The sequence below is a fragment of the Eimeria tenella genome, genomic scaffold (genome assembly GCF_000499545.2).
Source record: "Eimeria tenella Houghton genomic scaffold, Eth_scaff75, whole genome shotgun sequence".
Taxonomy (NCBI): Eukaryota; Apicomplexa; class Conoidasida; order Eucoccidiorida; family Eimeriidae; genus Eimeria; species Eimeria tenella.
The window spans coordinates 161635-182110 of NW_013543448.1; the positions used below are offsets into that span (position 1 = coordinate 161635).

The window sequence follows — 20476 nt, forward strand, 5'->3', positions numbered from 1 at the left end:
TGGGGGCCCCCCTGGGGGCCCCCCTCGGGGCCCCCCAGGGCGCGGCCCCGGGGGGCCCCGACCCCAGCAGCAGCAGCAGCAGCGTGGAGCTGTCGCTGTGCGGGCACCTGCTCTTCGGCACTGCAGCAGAGGCGCAGCACGACGCAGACGTGTTTGCTGCTGGGCTTTTGAGCTGGGGGGCCCTCGAAGAAAACCCTAGTTTGTGGTATCACCCCTCGCTGGTGGCCAGGTTCGAAGGGGGGCCCCCCTACTACCCCGGGAAGGTGGCGCTGCCGCTGCTGGCCAGCTGGCTGCTGTTTGGGAGGCCCCTGGCGCTGGGGAGTGTGCGCAGGTTGATGGCTGCGGACCTGCGCTACACCGACGGCCCCTGCAGCAGCAGCAGCAGCAGCAGCAGCAGCAGCAGCAGCAGCAGCAGCAGCAGCGGCGGAGGCGGGGCGGGGGAGGGCAGCGAGGGGGAGAGGCTCAGGCCGCAGCCGCTCGCGGAACCTGCGCTGGGACAGCAGTGCTTCAAACCCCAAGGTCGCTGCTCCCTAACCTAAACCCTAAACCCTAAACCCTAAACCCTAAACCCTAGGTGCGGGACGCGGGGGGCTGCTGCGGAGCGCGTTCTTTCGCGCGCGAGGTGTGTGTACACCGCTGCTTGTTGCTTCTTCTTTAATTGTCCTTCACTTTTGTTTATTTATTTACTTATTTCTTTTTTATTTTTAATTTCATTTTCAGGACTCACCTGCAGCAGCGCCGTCAGCGACAGCGAATCCCCCGCCTTTGCTGCTGCCAGCGCCCCCAGCGGCAAACGCCTCAGACGCTCCCTGCGGCCTACCCCGGAACAACTGGTACGGTTTAGGGTTTAGGGTTTAGGGTTTAGGGTTTAGGGTTTGTTGCCTGCCGCCTGTGGACTGCGGCGGCGGCCCCGCGGCCGCAGGCTTGGCGTGGCGAGCAGCGCGGAGAGAACCGTGACCTAGGGTTTATTAGGGTTTAGGGTTTAGGGTTTAGGGTTTGGGGTTTGGGGTTTGGGGTGTGCAGGAGGCTTTGGACTTGAAGCCCGGGGCGAACAGCGTTTGCTTCACAGTCAGCTCGGCGCTGCAGGGAGAGAAAAGTGTTTGCGGCACAATTTATTTGTGGCCGACGGACATTAAAATTGTGGTTTCTGACGTCGACGGCACCATCACCAGGTTTGCTGCTGCTGCTGCTGCTGCTGCTGCTGCTGCTGCTGCTGCTGCTGCTGCTGCTGCTGCTGCTGCTGCTGCTGCTGCTGCTGCTGCTGCTGCTGCTGCTGCTGCTGCTGCTGCTGCTGCTGCTGCTGCTGCTGCTGCTGCTGCTGCTGCTGCTGCTGCTGCTGCTGCTGCTGCTGCTGCTGCTGCTGCTGCTGCTGCTGCTGCTGCTGCTGCTGCTGCTGCTGCTGCTGCTGCTGCTGCTGCTGCTGCTGTTGCTGAGCATCTAGCTAGCTAGTTAGCTAGCTAGTTAGCTAGCTAGCCAGCGAGCCGGCGGGCGCGTTGCGCAGGTCGGACGTGCTGGGGCAGCTGATGCCCATTGTGGGGCGGGACTGGTCGCACACCGGAGTGGCCGAACTCTTCACCAAAATAAAAAGAAATGGATATTTAATTCTTTACTTGACCGCCAGGGCCATTGGCCAGGCCGACGCCACCAGAGACTACCTCTTCGGACTCACTCAAAAAGAAAGAGACAAACTCCCAGGTACCCTCTTTTTCCCCCACAAACGGGGCCCCCGGGGGCCCCTGGGGGCCCTCCTTGGGGCCCTTGGGTGCCCACGGGGGCCTTAGGGGGCCCCGAGAAGCCGTAAATGCCAGACCGTAGACGTTGGACCGTAAACCCTAAACCCTAAACCCTCGGTTTGTGCGCTGCAGACGGCCCGTTGATACTGAGTCCGGACCGGCTTTTTCCTTCTTTTAGGAGAGAAGTAATTGACAGAAAACCCTACATTTTCAAAATAGCAGCGTTGAGAGACATTAGGAGTCTTTTTCCTGCAAACCGAAACCCTTTTTACGCTGGGTTCGGTAACAGAGAGTCGGTGCGCCCACAAACCCTAAACCCTAAACCCTAAACCCTAGGCAGGAGGCCCGAGGCCCACACTCGCGCGCAGGGCAGACCGCAAACCCCAAACCCTAAACCCTAGATGGAGAGCCGGCGTGCAGTTAAAACCCTAAACCAAAGACCTAGCACCAGGAGGGAGGTTTATAGGACGAAACGCCAAACCCTAAACCCTAAACCCTGAGGGTTTGCTGCAGGACCATCGGGCGTATATCCATGTGGGCATTCCTGAGGCGAAAATATTTATTATTGACACTGCTGGGGTTATTCACCACATCAGCAACGCCACTTACGCGCGCACGTGAGTCCAAACCCTAAACCCTAATCCTAATTCCTAATCCTAAACCCTAATCCTAAGCCCTAATCCTAAACCCTCGGCGCAGGCTGGCGGCCGCAGCTGGGGTTTAGGGTTGTAGAGGTCCTGCTGGCTAGTTTGCAGCAACCCAGCACTGCAACACGGCGCAGCCCTCCAATACACGATCCGCACAGTAGGGTTTAGGGTTTAGGGTTTAGGGTTTAGGATCTAGGGTTTATGTGGGAGAACGATGCTGAGCCGCCCCAGAGCCGAAAGGCTCGCACAGCGGATGGGTTGCTTTTGCCTGCTGCTTAGGGCCTAGGGTCTGGCCTTCGGGACCTAGGGTTTAGGGTTTAGGGTTTAGAGTTTAGGGTTTAGGGTTTGGGGTTTGTGCGCAGGTACGAAACGATGAGTGACATCGCGGAGCACATGTTTCCCCCGCTGAGGAGTTCTTTGAAAAGAGACGAAGCAGAAGATGAAGCGGTTAGAGAAAGGAAAAGACTGCAGTATATATTGCAGCTAGGCCAGAAGGAGAGACACGAGCAGCAGCAGCAGCAGCAGCAGCAGCGCAGCAGCAGCAGCAGCAGCGGCGGCGGCGGGGGCGCCCTCTGGGACTTGCCCACAGGGGTTTGCTGCAGCGCCTGCAGCGACGAGCAGCAGCAGATCACCATCTAACCAGCTGAACAGCTAACCCTAAACCCTAAACCCTAAACCCTAGAGTTTCAATGCGGAAAGCAGCCAGTTAATCGCCCGAGTTGCTAACTACAACTCGGAATTAGGGTTTAGGGTTTAGGGTTTAAGGTTTAGGGCTCAAGAATGAGTTGCTGACTAACTAGCTGTGCTGCTGGCGACGAAGTCCAGCCTAAAGAAGGAAGAAGCAGATGCGATGGCTGCAACCAAACCCTAAACCCTAAACCCTAATTCTGTCACCTTGAAGCCGCGGGGTGTTGAGGGCCCTCGAGCTTTGCGCCGCTCTCGGGGCCCTCACCCAGAGGCACAAATCAGTAGATGAAATAAATAAAATAAATAAATATAAATAAATAATTAAAATTAAAAATAAAAAATAAAAAATAAAAAACAATCTCATTGATTATTTATTAACAATTTTTATTTGCGCCTGAGAACGCTTGAGGTGGTCCGGCAGCAGCCTGGCCCGCACTTGCTACGCAGCAGCAGCAGCAGCAGCAGGCTTTGCTGCTGCTGCTTTTGCTGCTGCTGCTTTTGCTGCTGCTGCTGCTGCTGGGGGGAGTTCAGCTCTGTCTCCTTACAGCCGCAGCAGCTGCTGCTGCTGTTGATTTTTGTGGCCTGCTGCGCTGCAACTGTTTTGAGTCGGAGTCCTAGCATTGTTTGTCTCTTTTTGTTTTTATCTCCACTTTTATTTCCTGATTTTCTTTTTTTAGTTATCGTTGGGCACTGGGCAGCAGCAAACCGTAGCCGAGGTGTGCGTACACCCCACGGTGTACATACACCCCAACGCGCACCCAAGGACACCCGCTAGAGCCCGCCCCAATTCTGATTTATTATTTATTGCTTTCCTTTTAAATTATTATTATTATCATTATTATTATTATCATTATTACTATTATATTATTATTATTGTTACGAGTATTATATTTGTTTGTACTAGCGGCAGCAGCAGTTAGTGTTCTGAGTTGCTGAGGGGCTTTTGGCCTATTGTGTCAGCAGCAGCAGCAACTGCTGCAGCTGCTGCTGCTGCTGCTGCACGCTTGCGGCGCATCTCCTGCTTCTGCAGTCTCCGTGGTGGCAAGCCAGTCTGCCCCACTTGATACACAGGAGCAGCAGCAGTTGAGCAGTTGCTGCTGCTGCTGCTACAGCTGCTGCAGCTGCTGCTGCTGCAGCTCCTGCAGCTGCTGCTGCTGCAGCTGCTGCGGCTGCGTTGCTTCTGCTTTGAGGGGCCCTTGCCGGATGTGCCGGGGTGTATATACTGCAAGTGTTTGTTTTTAATCAATTTGTTTTTCAAAGTATTTGAAATTTCTTTTATAGAATGTTTAAAATCCTGCATGCAAGTTCTTTAATTCCATAAATGGATTTGCATTTAATTCTTCATTTGGATTAAAAATATATCTCAATTCAAAATCTAGAATTAAATCTTTATTCGAATGCGGTTATATAGAATACATGTGCAGACATTGACTTACTTTGTACTAGCAGCAGTAGCAGCAGCAGCAGCAGCAGCTGCTGCTGCTGCTGCAGCAGCAGCTACGCACGTGTCTATTAAGCTGCAAGTATGCATTTCTGGCACTTAATATTTTTGCATTTTCGCACTTTAGAGGTTTAGTATATTTAGATTAAAAGTTTTATTTATTTATATTCCTAATCATATTTATGTTCATTCCTTTCGTTTTGAATGAAAAATAAAAAAGAATTTTATTTGCCTGTTACAGAACACAGCTTCTGGCAGCTCCTTTTCAGTGAGTACAATTAATTATTAATTACTAATTATTAATTATTATTTATTTGTAATTTATTTCTTATTTAATTTTAATTTATTTTTTTGTTTTTATTTGTTTTCAGTTTAATGCATTTAATTATTGGTCGCTTGTCTTTGAGCCCCACAGCGACAGCGACAGCTGCAGCGAAGACGAAGAAGAGGCCCCTGCTGATGCTGCTGCTGCTGCTGCAGCTGGGGCCTCGGTGGCAGCTGCAGCAGCAACAGCAGCAGCAGCAGCAGCAGCAGGCAGTGCCGCTCCGCAGGCAGCAGCTAACCTGCACCAGCAAACGCCCCAGAAGACTGCCAAGAAGCCTCTGGCCCTTAACTATTACTTCGGGCTGCATAAGGCTGAGAGCAGCCCTGCTGCTGCTGGTGCAGCAGCAGCAGCTGCTGCTGCTGCTGTTGCGCTGCCTCCGGCGCCCGCAGCCACCGCTGTGGCGCGGCTGCACACGTCCCCAGCAGCAGCATGCATTGGCAGCAGCAGCAGCAGCAGCAGCAGCTACTCGTCGGAGTCCGGCGAGAAAACCCACGACCCATACAGCACGAGCAGCAGCAGCAGCAGCAACGGAAACACTGCAGAGGTGTTAAGACTTTCCACCACAGACGGCATTACTGTTGGTTACCCTCAGCAGCAGCAGCTGCAGCAGCAGCAGCAGCAGCAGGAGTCCCTGCGCCGCTCGGCTTCAGAAGGCGCAGCGCTGGCAGCGCTAGACAAGCCCCACGGAGACAGCTGCCCAGACCAAGAGCAGCAGCAGCAGCAGCAGCAGCAGCCGCTGACTGCAACAGCCCCAGGGCGGCTGCTGCTGCCTTCCGTTGTCTCCATTTCTAGCTTTAGATTAGGCCCTCTCGGCTTCCGTCGAGCTGCTGCTGCACCTGCTGCTGCAGCGCCTGCTGCAACAGCTGCTGCTGCAGCACCTGCTGCTGCAGCACCTGCTGCTGCACCTGTTGCTGCTGTGCCTGACGAGGCGCGTGCACCTGCAGCAGCTCCAGGAGCACCTGCAGCTCCTGCTGCTGCTGCTTCTCAGGACAGCAGGCAGTCTGCTGCTGCTGCTGCTGTACCTGCTGCTACTGCTGCTGCAGATGACGCGCAAGACAGCGAGCATAAGGCGGCTGCGCACAGCCTGTGGCCCACTCGCTCCGTCAGCAGCCCAGCAGCAGCAGCAGCAGCAGCAGCAGAAGCAGCAGCAACAGCAGCAGAAGGCTCGCCCCAGTCATTCGGTCCCTCCGTCAACCCAAGCCTGCTGCTGCTACCTTCGCTAGGAGAGCCTCATGCAGACGATGACAGTGCGGCAGCAACACCAGCAGCAGCAGCAGCAGCAGCAGCAGCAGCACGGGAAGTTGCAGGGGGCCCCGCTGTGGGGCCCCCCACACCCGTCAGCCCGCAGCCCCCTTGGGCCCAAGGAGACAGCAGCCCTCGAGAGGGCCCCCTAGCTTTTGCTGCTTCAGGTGGGGAAGGAAGCCCGTTTGCTGCTGCTGCTGCTGCTGCTGCTGAAGAAGACAGCAGCTGCAGCAGCAACGAGCGTGATACTACGGCTCCTGCTGACCTCCGCCCTGCAGCCGCAGAGGCAGCAGCAGAAGAAGCTGCAGCTGCTGCTGCCGGCGAGGGGCCTGAAGATACAGCTGCTGCAGGCGCTGCAGCAGCACCTGCAGGAACAGCAGCAGCAGCGGCTGCTGCTGCTGCTGCCACCAAGGCCCTGCTTCCCCCTCTTCGAACCCCACAGGGCGGCAGCCTAAGGGGGCCTAGCCCAGCAGCAGCAGCAGCAGCAGCAGGCAGAAGTGGGCGTTCCTGGCTACCCCGCAGCAGCCGCGAGCTGCATGCATGCAGCAGCATGAGTGTCATATTTGCTGCTCTAGCTGAAGACAGGCCGCAGCAGCAGAGTGCCCCGCAAAGCCCCAAAGCGGGCTCCCCACGGGACCGCCAACACGCCGCTGCTGCTGCTGCTGTTGCTGCTGCTGCTGCTGCGAGAGCGGGAGGCGCTGCAGCCCGCGCAGCAGCGAGTCCCCCAGCAGCAGCAGGAGCAGGAGCAGCAGCAGCAGCAGGGGGCCGCGGCACAGAGGTCCTTGCTTCCTACAGCTCCTTTGAGTCAACAGATCCCCTCACGAGCCGCTGCGACTCTTTTGCTTCTGTTGCTAGCCGTCCCCGCACAGACGACGAGGTGCAGCAGCAGCAGCAGCAGCAGCAGCAGCAACAGCAGGAGCAGCAGCAGCAGCGGCAGTAGCAAGGGCAAAATGCAGTCCCCGGCTGCTGCGGCGCGGCCCCTGAAGGAAGCCCTAGTAGCAGGCGAGCAGCAGCAGCAGCTGCTGCAGTAGCACTTGCTTTAGCTGCTTATGCAGCAGCTGCTGTTGTAGCGGCTGCAGCAGCTATAACTGCTGCTGCTGCTGCTGCCCTATCCCTACATGCAGCGTTTAGTTTATTTCTTATATTTGTTTTTTCGTCTTATGCAGCGGCAGCCGACGCAGCAGCGATTGCTGCTGCGAGCCAGCATTTTTTCTTTTTTGCTGCTGCTGCATCAGTCGCAGCAGCAGAGGTAGTTTGCTGCTGCTGCTGCAGCGGCTGCAGCAGTGCTGCAGGTACTGCGTATACGTGAGATAACAAACCACTTAAATTGCCCAATTCTATTGTTTTCTATTTAAATAAATAATAAATTAATTAGTTTTGAAAAGTGTCTTTTTGATTTAATGGCCGCGCAGCTCTTCGCCAGACGCTGTGGGGCCTGCGGTGTCTATACACTGCAACTTCGAATATATGAATTTACAAATTTATAAATTTATAAACTTATAATTATTTAAATGTATAAATAACATAAATATATAAATAAAAATGCACATTTATATTTCATAGGCAAATGTGCAAATAGTACATATATCTGTAAATATATTTTTTGGATTGTTAGCATGCATGCATAAACACTGGAGAGTGTATATACAATATAAATATATATATATTCATAATTTTGAATATTATTCAAAATATGTATATGCATTTATCTATTTATTTGTTTATCTTTGATTGCATTTGAATGCAAATCTGCAAAAAGTGGGTACTGCTGGCTGCGTGTGTGCGGTGTACATACACCCGAAAAGGAACAGTTCTGAGGCCATTTGAGAAGATTTTCTTCTTATTATTTTTTTTGGCGTATGAATATATATATATGTGTATATATATAAAATACATTCGTAATATGTATTTAATAGGTGCATAAATATATGAGATAAATATAATATAAATGTTAATTAAAATATATAAATAAATTGAATATCGAAGATAATAGTTGTTGATAAGGAGACAGAAAAGTTTGTTTAAAATGTTTTTTAAAATTGGATATCAGAAGGTCTTTTTTGTTTTTGTTCTCGAGACGCCAAATTAAACAATTTTACATGCATTTAAATCAGTTTTATCATTTAAAATAGGCAAATTAGCTTAATTTAATTCATTTTAATTAATATAAGCAATTTAACTTAATTCAATTTAATTCATTCAATTTATTTTAATTTAAAAACAAAAAACTCTTTTTAGGGCTGCACTAAACCCCGGGCTTTCGGAAACTGCTGCCCGCCTGCGGCAAACACAAGAAGCGTTTTCCTATTTAATTAAATTAAATTAAATTAAATTAATTCATTCAATCTAGATCAAATTAAATTAAATTGAATGAAATTAAATTAATTAATTTAAATTAAAACAATTTTATTCTATTTGGTTTAATTGAATTTGCCTGAATTAATTGGACCGAGTTAAAAGGATGGATTTGATTTGATAGAATTCAATTCATTTAATTTGATTTGATGTGTCTAATTTGGTGTATTTAATTTTGGTTTATTTTGATTCGATTTATTTAACTTAAGTAAACTTAATTCGATTTAATATGATTTAATTTAATTTAATCTAACTGATAGAAGCAATTAAATTTACAAAGAAATGAAAACGAAGTTAAAAATAGAAATAATATAATTTATGAGGAAATAACAAAAGAAATAAAAATATATTGCTAAAAAATAAGAATAATAAAATTCATAAATTAGAAGAAAATAAAATAAAATAAAATAAAACAAAAAAGCACAAAAAATGGCAAATGGAAAACAAAGAAAAGTGCGCATGCAATTAAATGCAAACAATTAAATCATTATAAAACAAATATCTATTATTTATTATTTATTATTTACTATTATTTATTATTATTTACTATTATCTATTATTTATTATTGTTCTTTATATATTATTTATTATCTATTATCTATTAATTTAATTAGAATAAATAAAATAAAAATTAAAATAAAGGTCCCAACCTGCTGCTTCTCTTCTTGCTGCTGCTGACTGCGGCAGCAGCGCCGCAAAAACCCCCGCGTGCTGCCCCACAACCTGAAATAAATAAATAAATAAATAAATAAATAAATAAATAAGTAAAATGAATAAATAAAATAATAAATAAATAAATAAATAAATAATTGTAGACTAATGGATTTGAGAGCTTGTTGATAGGCGGCCAACTTGTTGCAGGGCCCTGCAGCAAAATTGCTCGCCTTTAGGGTTTAGGGTTTAGGGTTTAGGGTTTAGGGTTTACTACCTCAACATCAGGGCTGTTCGGCAAGCCTGGGTATTCCCTGATCTGAAGTTGCGTAGCCATCGCGGGGGAGTGCAGAAGGAGGATCTCGAACAGACTCAGCCTTCATGCTGAGCGCTCAAACCCTAAACCCTAAACCCTAAACCCTAAACCCTAAGCTAAACCGTAAGCTGGGCAACATAAGGCCTAGCGCTCCAAGATCTGCGGCATTTAATGCAGGCTGCGCCTCAAGGGTTTAGGGTTTAGGGTTTAGGGTTTGGGCAGTAGGGCTTGTGGCGGTTTGCCTTCATTGTACCCACCGCATTGAAGCATCGTGGCTGCTGCTGCTGCTGCTGCTGCTGCTGCTGCTGCACTTGGGCCGCCGCTTAGTAGAGAAGCCTCTCGCTGCAGGAGCGTGGATGAGTCTGTGTTGAGGTGTACATACACCGGAGAAAAAGAAGGGATTAAATTAAATTAAAGTAAATTTTGAATTTAATTTAATTTAATTTAAAACCCTAAATTAAATAAAACAAATAAAAAAGAAATAAAAACGAATATGCAAAAAACAAAGAACTGCAGCAACAGATTTGGTTTAGGGTTTAAACTGCATTTGCTTTTGTTTATAAATTCATTTATCTTTTATTTATTTATTTTAAAATATTTATTTAAATTAATTGTTTACATATTTCCAAGTAAATAAAACAAAAATAGCTCATGTGTTTATACTCTGCAGCATGTGAATACGACGGACCAAACCCTAAACCCTAAACCCTAAACCCCCGGCTGGATCCGAGAAAGCTGCAGTGAACAGTGTTTGTGGTTTTGAGCTGCTGCTGCAGCAGCCAAATGAGCAGCAGCAAAAGAGCAGCAGCAAAAGGAGCAGCAGCAAAAAGAGCAGCAGCAAAAGGAGCAGCTGCAAAAGGCGCAGCAGCATAAGGAGCAGCAGCAAAAGGAGGAGCAGCAAAAGCAGCAGCAGCAAAAGCAGCAGCAGCAAAAGCAGCAGCAGCAAAAGCAGCAGCAAGAAAAGCAGCAGCAGCAAAAGCAGCAGCAGCAAAAGCAGCAGCAAAATTGAATTTAAATTGAGCAGCAGCAAATGTTGTAAATTCAGGTGTACGTACACCTCGTTGCCCGCCAAATGCGCGTTGGGAATTTCCCATTCTTTTTTTACTTCATTCCAAACCGCCAAAGAGCGGATCCTCTGCAAACCCTAAACCCTAAACCCTAGCCCTCGTGCTCAAAGCTGCAAACTCGAAGCAGTAACCCCCCGCCGCTTTCGTGGCTTCTCCCGGGGGCCCCGGCCAAACCCTAAACCCTAAACCCTAAACCCTAATCCGCTCTCGCGGCTTGTCAAGGCGGCTTGGCTAAACCCTAAACCCTAAGCCGTAAACCCTAAACCCTCACCGCGTCTTCTTCGGGGGGCACAAACCCTCGATTGATGGTTTGTTCGAGGCGGAGTTGGACTTGGAGCTGGTGGACTTGCTGGAGAAGGGTTTGAGTGTCTTTTTGGTATTTGTTTTGCAATTTGGAAAACCCATTTTCTTTCAAATTAAACTTTTCATTTAAAAGTTCAAATTCATTTGACAAACTCTTCAGCTGAGCTGCTCTGTCGCTCACGAGAGTTTCCAAAAACAAACAAGTTTCCAAACCCTTGTCGCGCTCCAGCCGGAGCTGCTCCTCTGCGAAACAAACCCTAAACCCTAAACCCTAGACCCTAAACCCTCGGCCCTAGGGGCTCTAGTGAGGGCTGCGGCCCCGGGCGCCCCCAAAGCGCAAACCCTAGGCAAACCCCCGGGCCTGCACAAGGTCTACAGCCCCAAACCCTAAACCCTAAACCCTAAACCCTAACCCATTTTCATTTGTTCTTCCAGCTTCAGCTGAGTCCGCTTCAGCTCCTGCTGCTGCTGCTGCGCCCTCTTCACTTCGGCTTTGCCCCGCAGCAGCTGCGTCTCCATGGCTTGCAGCTGCGCAGCTAATTCGGCCCGGTGCTGCAGCAAAGGGTTTAGGGTTTAGGGTTTAGGGTTTAGGGTTTAGGGAGGGGATGCGGGGGCTGGAGCTTGAGGATCGCCCTAAAATGCGAACCCTAGGAACCATGGATTCGGCACTCTATGTTTAAAGCTCAGGGTCTAGGGTTTAGGGTTTAGGGTTTAGGGTTTAGGGTTTAGGGTTTGTGTTACCTGCTCGAACTGCTGCGCCTCCAGCTCTTTGGCCTTCAACTCCTCTTCTGCCTTCCTCCTTGCCTTTTCTATTTCCTATTAAAATTGAAAACAAATAAACAAACAAATAAGTAAATAAATAAATAAATTAATTAATTAATTAATTAATTAAAAATAAATAATAGACAAATGGGCCAGATGATAAATAAATACACCAGCGGTTTGCTGCAAATCTTGAAGACAAACTGTAGCCCTTCAACCCTCACCATCCCTTTTAGGGTTTAGGGTTTAGAGTTTATGGTTTAGGGTTTAGGGTTTACGTGTTTTTGCTGTTCGAATTCCTGGCGAAGGTGGTTTTGCATTTCGAGGCTTTTGGCTTCTCCTTTTTTCCTTTCTTCTTCTCTAGCATTTTGAATTTGGATTTTGAATTCTTCTTCATTTTTAATTAATTTCCTTTTCATTTCTTCTTCATTTTTAATTATTTTCATTTTTAATTCTTCTTCGTTTTTAATTATTTTCTTTTTCATTTCTTCTTCAACTTCAATTATTTTCTTTTTCATTTCTTCTCCATTTGCTGCTTCCGCCGACCGCTGCAGCGCCAGCTGCCGAGCCTCTGCCGCCACAAACCCTAAACCCTAAACCCTAAACCCTAAGCCCTAAACCCTGAACAGGGGTTTACAAACGGCCGTCATGCGGGTATAAGACCGCAGCGGATGTGGCATTGGCGCCGCTTAAACCCTCAACCCCCCTAAACCCCAAACCCTAAACCCTAAACCCTACGGCCAACCCCAAACCCTTTTGCTGCCACTAAAGCTGCTTTGGCTTTCTTCCTCTTCTGCTGCCTTGTGTTCTTCCTTGTGGCTGTTAAGGGTTTAGGGTTTAGGGTTTAGGGTTTAGGGTTTAGGGTTTAGGGTTTAGGGACCCGCGCCTCGCTTGTCTCTGTCTCTGGCCCGCAGTGCCCAGAGCCCAGGGTTTGGGCTAGTCGCCTAGAGCTCAGAAATTAGGGTTTATGGTTTAGGGTTTAGGGTTTAGGGATTTCCTGCGCCCCTAGCTTATGCTCTTAATGTCGCTGACCCCGAGAGTTTAGGGTTTAGTGTTAAGAGCTTAGGGTTTAGGGTTTAGGGTTTAGGGTTTGCGGACGTTCTGCGTGCTGCAGCTGCTGCCGCAGCTGCGCAATTTGCTGCTGCAGCAGCGTAATTGCTGCTTCGCAAAACCCTTTATTTCTTCGAGGTTTATTTTCCACTTTCTTAACTCTGCTGCCAAACCTCAAAGTGCTGAGGGTTTCTTCCTGCTGCGCTGCAGCAGCAACAACTGCAGCAACCATTGCTGTTCGCGTGTTGCCCCCCAGAGACGCCTGCGCCCAAACCCTAAACCCTAAGCCCTAAACCCTAAACCCTCGCCACGCCTCTCCACGCTCAAGCCACCAAACGCACGCGCTAGCCGCGACAAACACCGATTTCTAAACCCTAAACCCTAAACCCTAAACCCTAAGCCCTGAAGCGGAGGCGCAGCTGCGCCAGCCCTTCTCCTGTCCTCCTCTACCAGCCCTAGGGCTTACCACCCAGCGAGTAAGGCCTAGGGTTTAGCTTTCAGGGTTTAGCTTTCAGGGTTTAGGGCTTAGGGTTTAGGGTTTAGGGTTTAGGGTTTAGGGTTTGCCTGGAGGATGCGGGTGAGTTTGGAGTCTCTGTAGGGGACAAAAGGAGCTTCTTCTGCCAAAGAAGAAATTACATTTCCGAGAGCACTGAGGGACAAATTAATTTTTGTTGCTTCTTTAAACCTCTCTCCAACGGACCCCGCCTTGCTTTGCCTGCAGCCCCGCAAACCCTAAATTAGGGTTTAGGGTTTGAAGCCCTCCTCGCCCGTCTGCGCTGCCTGCGCAGCAGCGCTTAGGCATTCGGGCTGAGGGCCTCATCCACACCGCCGCTCAAGCGTTTAGGGTTTAGGGTTTAGGGTTTAGGGTTTAGGGTCGAGGGTTTAGGGTTTAGGAATTAGGGATTAGGGTTTAGGGTTTAGGGTTGCCTCTCAGAGCCCGCCAAGTCCACCAAATTCAATTTGCCAACTCTCACGGTGCCCTCAGCGTCTTCGCTTTCAACCGCAAGGGTGAAAATGGAGTGGGACCTGCGCCCAAACCCTAAACCCTAAACCCTAAACCCTAAACCCTAAACCCTGAACTCTGAAGCTAAGCATAAACGCTAAGCGTTAAACCCTTGACTGCCGGGACAAACAAATGCCAAAGTATTGTTTGGTTTCTTCATTGGCCATTCAGAGAAAACTTTGGATTTTAAACCCTAAACCCTAAACTTTAAACCCTAAACCCTGAACTTTAAACCCTAGACCCTAGGCCTGAGTAGCATGCTGATGCAATGCATCAAAGCAGAGCCTAGGGAGAACGTTTGGGATTTGGAGACTAGAGTTAAAAATTTGGGGTTTAGAGTACAGGGTTTAGGGTTTAGGGTTCAGGGTTCAGGGTTTAGGGTTTAGGGTTTAGGGTTTAGGGTTTAGGGCCTCACCGACTAGACACCGAATTCATCAGCGTCGCCCCCACCTTGCGGTTGCGCAGCCCCGTTGCCTTCAAGCAGCAGCAGCAGCAGCAGCAGCAGCAGCAGCAACAGTAGCAACAGCAGCAGCAGCAGCAGCAAAAGCAACAGCAGACACGGCATCAGCAGCAGCAGAACCAGCAGCAGCAACAGCAGCAGCAACAGGATCAGCAACTGGCACCCTAACTCTAAACCCTAAACCCTCCGGCCCCTTGAGTGTCGTGTTAGCCCTAGACCCTAAACCCTAAACCCTAGCTTCCCCACCCTAAACCCTAGGCAGTGTCCCTCCCTTTCTTGGCCTAAACCCCAAACCCTAAACCCTAATTTCAAAACCTAAACCCTCACAACCAAACCCTCAGCCACACCGCCTGTCCCCAAAACTCGAAATCACTAGCCCAAACCTCAAACCCCAAACCCTAATCCCTAATCCCTAAACCCTAAACCCTAAACCCTAGAAGCTCAACTCTAAGTCCTCAACACCCGACGCCAAGCGTCATCCCCTGCTTCGAAGCCCTCCGAAAAGTCTCCAACCCCAAACCCTAAACCCCAAACCCTAGACCCTAAACCCTAAACCCTAAACCCTAAACCCTCACCAGGAGCTTTTCCAACTCTTCCGCCGACCTGACAGCAAAGGCTTGCAAACCCTCAGCATACACCCCAGATTCTGCGCTGTCTCGGAGGTTTAGTTTGGCATTAGGGTTTGGAGACAATAAGTCTCTAAACTGAAAGCAACAAACAATTAGGGTTTAGGGTTTAGGTTTTAGGGTTTAGGGTTTAGGGCTTAGGGTTAAGGGGGCTCAGTTTGGCATTAGGGTTTGGAGATAATAAGTCCGTAAACTCAAAGCAACAAAAACTTAGGGTTTAGGGTTTAGGGTTTACGGTTTAGGGTTTAGGGTTAAGGGGGTTTAGTTTGGCATTAGGGTTTGCAGATAGTAAGGGTTTAGGGTTTAGGGTTAAGGAGGTTTAGTTTTGCACTAGGGTTTGGAGATAATAAGTCTCTAAACTGAAAGCAACAAAGAATTAGGGTTTAGGTTTTAGGGTTTAGTGTAGCATTAGAGTTTGGAGACAACAAAACCCTAAACCCTAAAGCCTAAACCCTGAATTATGAAACAGACTTAGGGTTTGCAAGCCCTCGGCAATGCGCGTTTTTGAAAATTTTCGAAGTTGAAGGAGAAAACAAATAAAAGAAAACAATAAAAAGAAATAAAAAAATTAAAAGAATTAAATAATTAAATAAATAAAAATAAATTAATAAAAATAAAATAAATTAAAAAATAAAATAAATTAAATTGTCTCCTCACCTCCTCGTTGTAGAGCTCAAGAAAAGAGGCGCGCACCAGAAACGTCTGAAGGCCACTCGCAAGCCCTAAACCCTAAACCCTAAACCCTAAACCCTAAACCCTAAACCCTACGCCCTAGACCCTAAACCCTAAACGCTGAACCCTAAACCCTAAACCCTAAACCCTAAAACCTACACCCGGATGTGCAGCTCTCAGAGCGTGAGAGCTGCTCCTTGCTCGAAACGGCAACCACATCCCCAAACCCCAAGCACTAAACCCTAAACCCTAAACCCTAAACCCTACCTTGTCGGAGGCTTCTTGAATGCTGTTGAAAATGGCTGAAAAGGCCCTCGGGGTTATTCCTTTTTCTTCTCCCTCGCCTCCAAACATTGTGTAGGTTTTGCCAGTTCCAGTTTGCCCGTAGGCAAATATTGTGCCTGCAAAACCCTAAACCCTAAACTCTAAACCCTAAACCCTAAACCCTAAACCCTAGACGCTGAATTCTGAGCTCCCGGAACATTGTGCCGGCCTGAAAACCCTAAACTGTAAACCCTGAAAGCTGAGCTCCGATTGCTTGTGCGGCAATGCAAGGCCCAAAACCCCTAAACCCTAAACCCTAAACCCTAAACCCTAAACCCTAAACCCTTGGGGGTGGAGTTTTTGCCCCAGCGACACAAACGCGCATTTCGGACCCCGCTGGTGAAGTACATAGCTGAATGAATTTAATTAATTCAATTTAATTAGTTTAATTCAATTAATTTAATTAATTTAATTTAATTTAATTAATTTATTTTAATTTATTTATTTAATTTAATTACCATTAAAACCCTCCATGACACTTTCAACAATGTCCGACGCGAGGTCCCTATACACCTCAGCCTGTGTGGCGCTGGCGGGCAAAAAGAGCAGCTCATTTATTTATTTATTTTTATATTTATTTATTTATTTATTTATTTTCATTATTTATGTATTTATTTATTTATTATTGTTTTAATTATTAATTGTTTTGTTGCTTTTATTTGGTGCGTTTGTTCGTTTTCCGCGGCTTTACCTGGGCAGGGTCTATTCAGTACAGAGCAGCAGCAGCAGCAGCAGCAACAGCAGCAACAGCAGCAACAGCAAGACTAGTGCTAGCAGCAGCAGCAACAGCAGCAGCAGCAAGACGAGTGCTAGCAGCAGCAGCAACAGCGACAACAGCAGCTAGAGGAGGAACAGAAGACGCAACAGTTTCCGCATCAGCACCAGCAGCAACAATGAGTGCAGCAGCAGCAGCAGCAACAGCAACAGCAGCAGCAATGGAATCTGCAGCAGCAGCAGCAGCAGCAGCACGTTTTTCCGCCCATTTTGCTGCTACAGCTGCGCTTTTTTTCGCAGATCAAAGAGAAAATTTTACAGCAGCAAAGAGCAAACGAAAGAACAATTAAAAAGAATTAAAAGAATTTAAAAAGATTAAAAAGAATTAAAAAGATTAAAAAACTTCAGGGTTGCTGCGCACTTTTCGCCATAAACTGCATCAAATGTGAACTCCTTGGGGGCCCCCCGGGGCCCCAGCAGCAAAATTGAAGATTCTTCTTCTTTTATTTCCAAGACCCTTTCGCTGCTCTTCGCCAGCTCGGCAGCAGATAGCGGGCGGCAGCTGCAGCAGCAGCAGCAGCAGCAGCAGCAGTAGTAGTAGTAGTAGTACGGCAGCAGCAACAGCAGTAGCAGTAGTAGTAGTACGGCAGCAGCAGCAGCAGCAGAAGTAGTAGTAGTAGTATTAGTACGGCAGTAGCACCAGCAGCAGCAGCAGCAGTAGTAGTAGTAGTAGTAGTAGTAGTAGTACGGCAGCAGCAGCAGCAGCAGCAGCAAGAAGAAACCGTGCTGACGTGATTTGCTATTTATATTTGTTGCTGTTCATTTGCTGCTAAGTATTTACTCTTTTGTTCTTTTTTGTTTTGCTGCTGCTGCTGCTGCTGCTGGAGTTTTTTATTTTGCTTTTTATTATTTTGTGGCAGCGCTAAAAGGGGAAAGAAGATGCTGCCGAGGGTTTAGGGTTTAGCGTAAACCCTAAACGCTAAACCCTAAACCGCGACTCCAGTGAGCCGCAGATGCTGCCTAGGGTTTAGGGTTTAGCGTAAACCCTAAACCCTAAACCCTCGACCCTTAACCCTGACTCCAGTGAGTCCTCCTGAGGCTGCTTGTCCCACGTCTCCTCCAAAACCCTAAACCCTAAACCCTAAACCCTAAACCCTAAACCCTAAACCCTAGTTAGGACCCACCGCACAGCCACCCGGACCCGCTCAAGCTTTGGGGCGTCAGCTGCCTCTAGCTGCAGCGCCTCTGCGGCGGCCTCCATTTTGCGAAATAAAGCAATTAAATATTTAAATTAAATAATAAATAAATAAGTAAATAAACAAATAAATAAATGAATAAATAAATAAATGAATAAATAGAAGAAAAACTGAAGAGCTGGAAGTCAACAGTGGGCAACGCCGCGCTTCCTTGGCTGTCCAGACACCGCAGCTCTCGCCGCGAAAAAGACCTCGATTTGACTCTTTAGAAGAACCATTTATTATTTTTAGTTTTTAATTCATTTATTTATTTCTTTTTATTTAAATTTTAACTTCTAAAAGGCTCTTGAGGCGAACCACCGCCAGCCCCCGCCCCGCCGGTGGGGGCGGCGGAAATTCGCATGCAAGGGTCCTGCGGTTCTTCTTTTTGCTGCTCCAAGATGGAATTAATTGCCAATTTAAAAGAATTAATATTTAAATTAAAAAGAAATTCAATTTAACAACCATTTTTAAATTTAATTTGAAAAAGAATTCGCAAAAATTCAACGCCGTTTCGACTCCAAGCAGCGGCGTCGAATGGAGGCGCAGGAAGCAGCACAAACTTCGGGTGTACATACGCCGCAAAGCTGCGGAGACGCAGCAGCAGCAGATGTAGAAATGCAGCAGCAGCAAGCAGCAGAGCCGAGCTCAGAGTCTGCAGCAGAAGAAACAGCAGCAACTGCAGCAGCTGCTGCAGCAGATGCTGCTGCTGCTCCTGCTGCCGTTGACGCTGCAACAGATGATATAGAAGTGGAGCAGAGGGACTCTGAGGCAAGTCAGCTGGAGCAAGCAGCAGGAGCAGGAGCAGCAGCAGCAGCAGCAGCAGCAGCAGCAGAAGTGGAAATGCAGCAGGACGCGCCCGAGCCTCACTCACCATCAACACCGTCATCGTCATCAGCAGCAGCAGAATCAGCAGCAGCAGCAGAAGCAGCAGCAGCGGAAGCAGCAGCAGCAGCAGCAGCAGATACCGATATGCAGGAGGACACCGCTGCAGCTCCAGCATGCCCCCCACCGGAGCTGGACTCCTCCACCTCAGCAGCAACAGCAGCAGCAGCAACAGCAGCAGCAGCAGCCGCAGAAGCGGAAACAGCAGCAGCAGAAGCAGCAGCCGAAACAGCAGCAGCAGCAGCTGAGGGCGACATGCTCCTCGAGGGGCCCCCATCCCCCGCAGCTGAGGGGGCCCCTCCAGGGGGGCCCCCCTCTCCAGGGGGCCCCCCATCCCCAGGGGGCCCCCCCGAGGCCCTTTTCTCCGACGAGGGGCCCCTAGACGAGGAGGGCCCCCAGGGGGCCCCCCAGGGGGGGCCCCCCCAAGAGGAGGCCCCAGAGAACCACCAAGAGGGGGGCCCCCAAGAGGGGGGCCCCCAAGGGGGGGGCCCCCGGGGGGCCCCCAAGGGGGGCCCCCCGAAGCGGTCGGGGCGCAGCAGCTGGAAGGGGGCCCTCGTGGAGAAGCAAGGGTTTGGACGTTTGCTGCTGGGTAAGACTGCAGCAGGAGACGCAGCAGCAGGGAAGAAGCGGTGGCAGCAGCAGCAGCAGCAAAAGGCAGCAGCAGCAGCAGCGCGGGAGGCGGAGCGGGCGGCGCGGGCGGCGCGGGGCAAAGTGCTGCAGCAGCAGCGGCAGCAGCGGGAAAAGAAAAGAGAAAGAAGAAAAGAAAATGAATTAAAAAGTTCAAAAGTTCAAATAATTAAAAAGACAGAACAAATAAACAAGTGGAGCCGAAAGGCCCGCAGGCAGCTCGTCAAAATGTCCCCCGAAATGATCCGCCAGCTCTACGGCGTCCAGATCTGACCAAACCCTAATTTAGGGTTTAGGGTTTAGGGTTTGCGGTTTCCGGCTTCCGCCAAGGGGGTTGCCCGCGCAGCGCGACGCAGCGAGGCCCCTTCGCTTTGCGCAAACGGCTTCCAGGTTTTAAAACGGCTATCCAGTGGTCTTTAGGGTTTAGGGTTTAGGGTTTAGGGTTTGGCCACAGAAGAGTAAGTGATTCATTTTTTACGCGATCCTCTCGATTTATTCTGTGACGTAGAAATACTGAATTAGGTATATTCCTAGGGTTTAGGGTTTAGGGTTTAGGGTTTAGATTTTACGGTTTAGGGACCCTTCTTAGGGTTTAGGGTCTAGGGTTTGGATCTTTTTTTCTTTAAAGGGGCAAATGGCGCAAATAATACCCCAAATAAAGCGCGAATTGAAGAGTAACAAATCCCAAATAATAAGCGCTTAATAAATAAATAAATAAGTAAATAAAACCCTAAACCCTAAACCCTAAATAAATTAATAAGTTCAAAATTAAAAAATAAAAACTAGCCGACGCTGCTGCGCGTTGAAGCTGCTGCACTTTTTGTTGCTGCTGCTTTGGGGGTTTCTTTGGCCCTCGCCAAAGCCTTCGTGGGAACGAACTCTATTTTGTCTGCAGCAAACCACAAACGAGGGTTTAGGGTTTAGGGTTTAGGGCCCAGGGTCTGGAGTTCACTGAGCCCAAAACACCCCGCGCACCAACTCCTAAACCCCCAACCGTAAACCCTAAGCCCCAAACCCTAAGCCCAAACCCTAAACCCCAAACCCTAAACCCACACCCTAAACTCCAAACCCTAGACCCAAGTGCCAAACTCTAAACCGCAGACCCTAAACCCAAACCCTAAACCCAAACCCTAAACCCTAAACCCTAGCTGACCTTCGGTTTGTTCTTCGAGGGCGACATTGAGGGTTCGAGAGGGTTTGTGTTTTTTCTTTTTAATTAAAAGTTCTGAAATTTCTCTGAAGTCCAAAATGAAGAAATAAATGGCGTCGAGAAGTGCTGCGGTGTATCGACACCTCCGCTGCAGCGCGGACTCCCCGACCTCCCAGCTGCTGCTGCTGCTGCTGCTGCTGC

The 20476-nt window shown here is 48.7% G+C and overlaps 4 protein-coding genes across 4 annotated transcripts in view; 3 read left to right on the forward strand and 1 right to left on the reverse strand.

The window, feature by feature from the left end:
- ETH_00031875 (lipin, putative) overlaps positions 1 to 3019 on the forward strand; it is a gene marked incomplete at both ends in the record, with an annotated part of 3481 nt that extends 462 nt beyond the window's left edge. Inside the window, 7 exons of the mRNA XM_013378167.1 lie at positions 39 to 519; positions 721 to 833; positions 1024 to 1172; positions 1502 to 1695; positions 1866 to 2029; positions 2247 to 2350; positions 2743 to 3019. Coding sequence (XP_013233621.1) covers positions 39 to 519; positions 721 to 833; positions 1024 to 1172; positions 1502 to 1695; positions 1866 to 2029; positions 2247 to 2350; positions 2743 to 3019 — 1482 coding nt within the window. The remainder of the gene's footprint in view (positions 1 to 38; positions 520 to 720; positions 834 to 1023; positions 1173 to 1501; positions 1696 to 1865; positions 2030 to 2246; positions 2351 to 2742) is intronic.
- A 1445-nt stretch (positions 3020 to 4464) lies between these two features.
- On the forward strand, positions 4465 to 7015 carry ETH_00031880 (uncharacterized protein; the record flags this gene model as incomplete). The annotated part of the gene is made up of 2 exons (XM_013378168.1): positions 4465 to 4590; positions 4880 to 7015. 2 exons carry the CDS (start codon positions 4465 to 4467, stop codon positions 7013 to 7015), a joined length of 2262 nt encoding a protein of 753 aa, XP_013233622.1.
- Positions 7016 to 9365: 2350 nt separating this feature from the next.
- On the reverse strand, positions 9366 to 17639 carry ETH_00031885 (kinesin motor domain-containing protein, putative; the record flags this gene model as incomplete). The annotated part of the gene is made up of 13 exons (XM_013378169.1): positions 9366 to 9465; positions 10453 to 10532; positions 10736 to 11010; positions 11181 to 11319; positions 11509 to 11583; positions 11808 to 12100; positions 12628 to 12841; positions 13554 to 13605; positions 13998 to 14056; positions 15326 to 15370; positions 15608 to 15741; positions 16123 to 16193; positions 17563 to 17639. 13 exons carry the CDS (start codon positions 17637 to 17639, stop codon positions 9366 to 9368), a joined length of 1614 nt encoding a protein of 537 aa, XP_013233623.1.
- Positions 17640 to 18150: 511 nt separating this feature from the next.
- On the forward strand, positions 18151 to 19398 carry ETH_00031890 (uncharacterized protein; the record flags this gene model as incomplete). Its single annotated transcript, XM_013378170.1, has 1 exon — positions 18151 to 19398. One exon carries the CDS (start codon positions 18151 to 18153, stop codon positions 19396 to 19398), a length of 1248 nt encoding a protein of 415 aa, XP_013233624.1.
- Positions 19399 to 20476: the final 1078 nt, after the last annotated feature.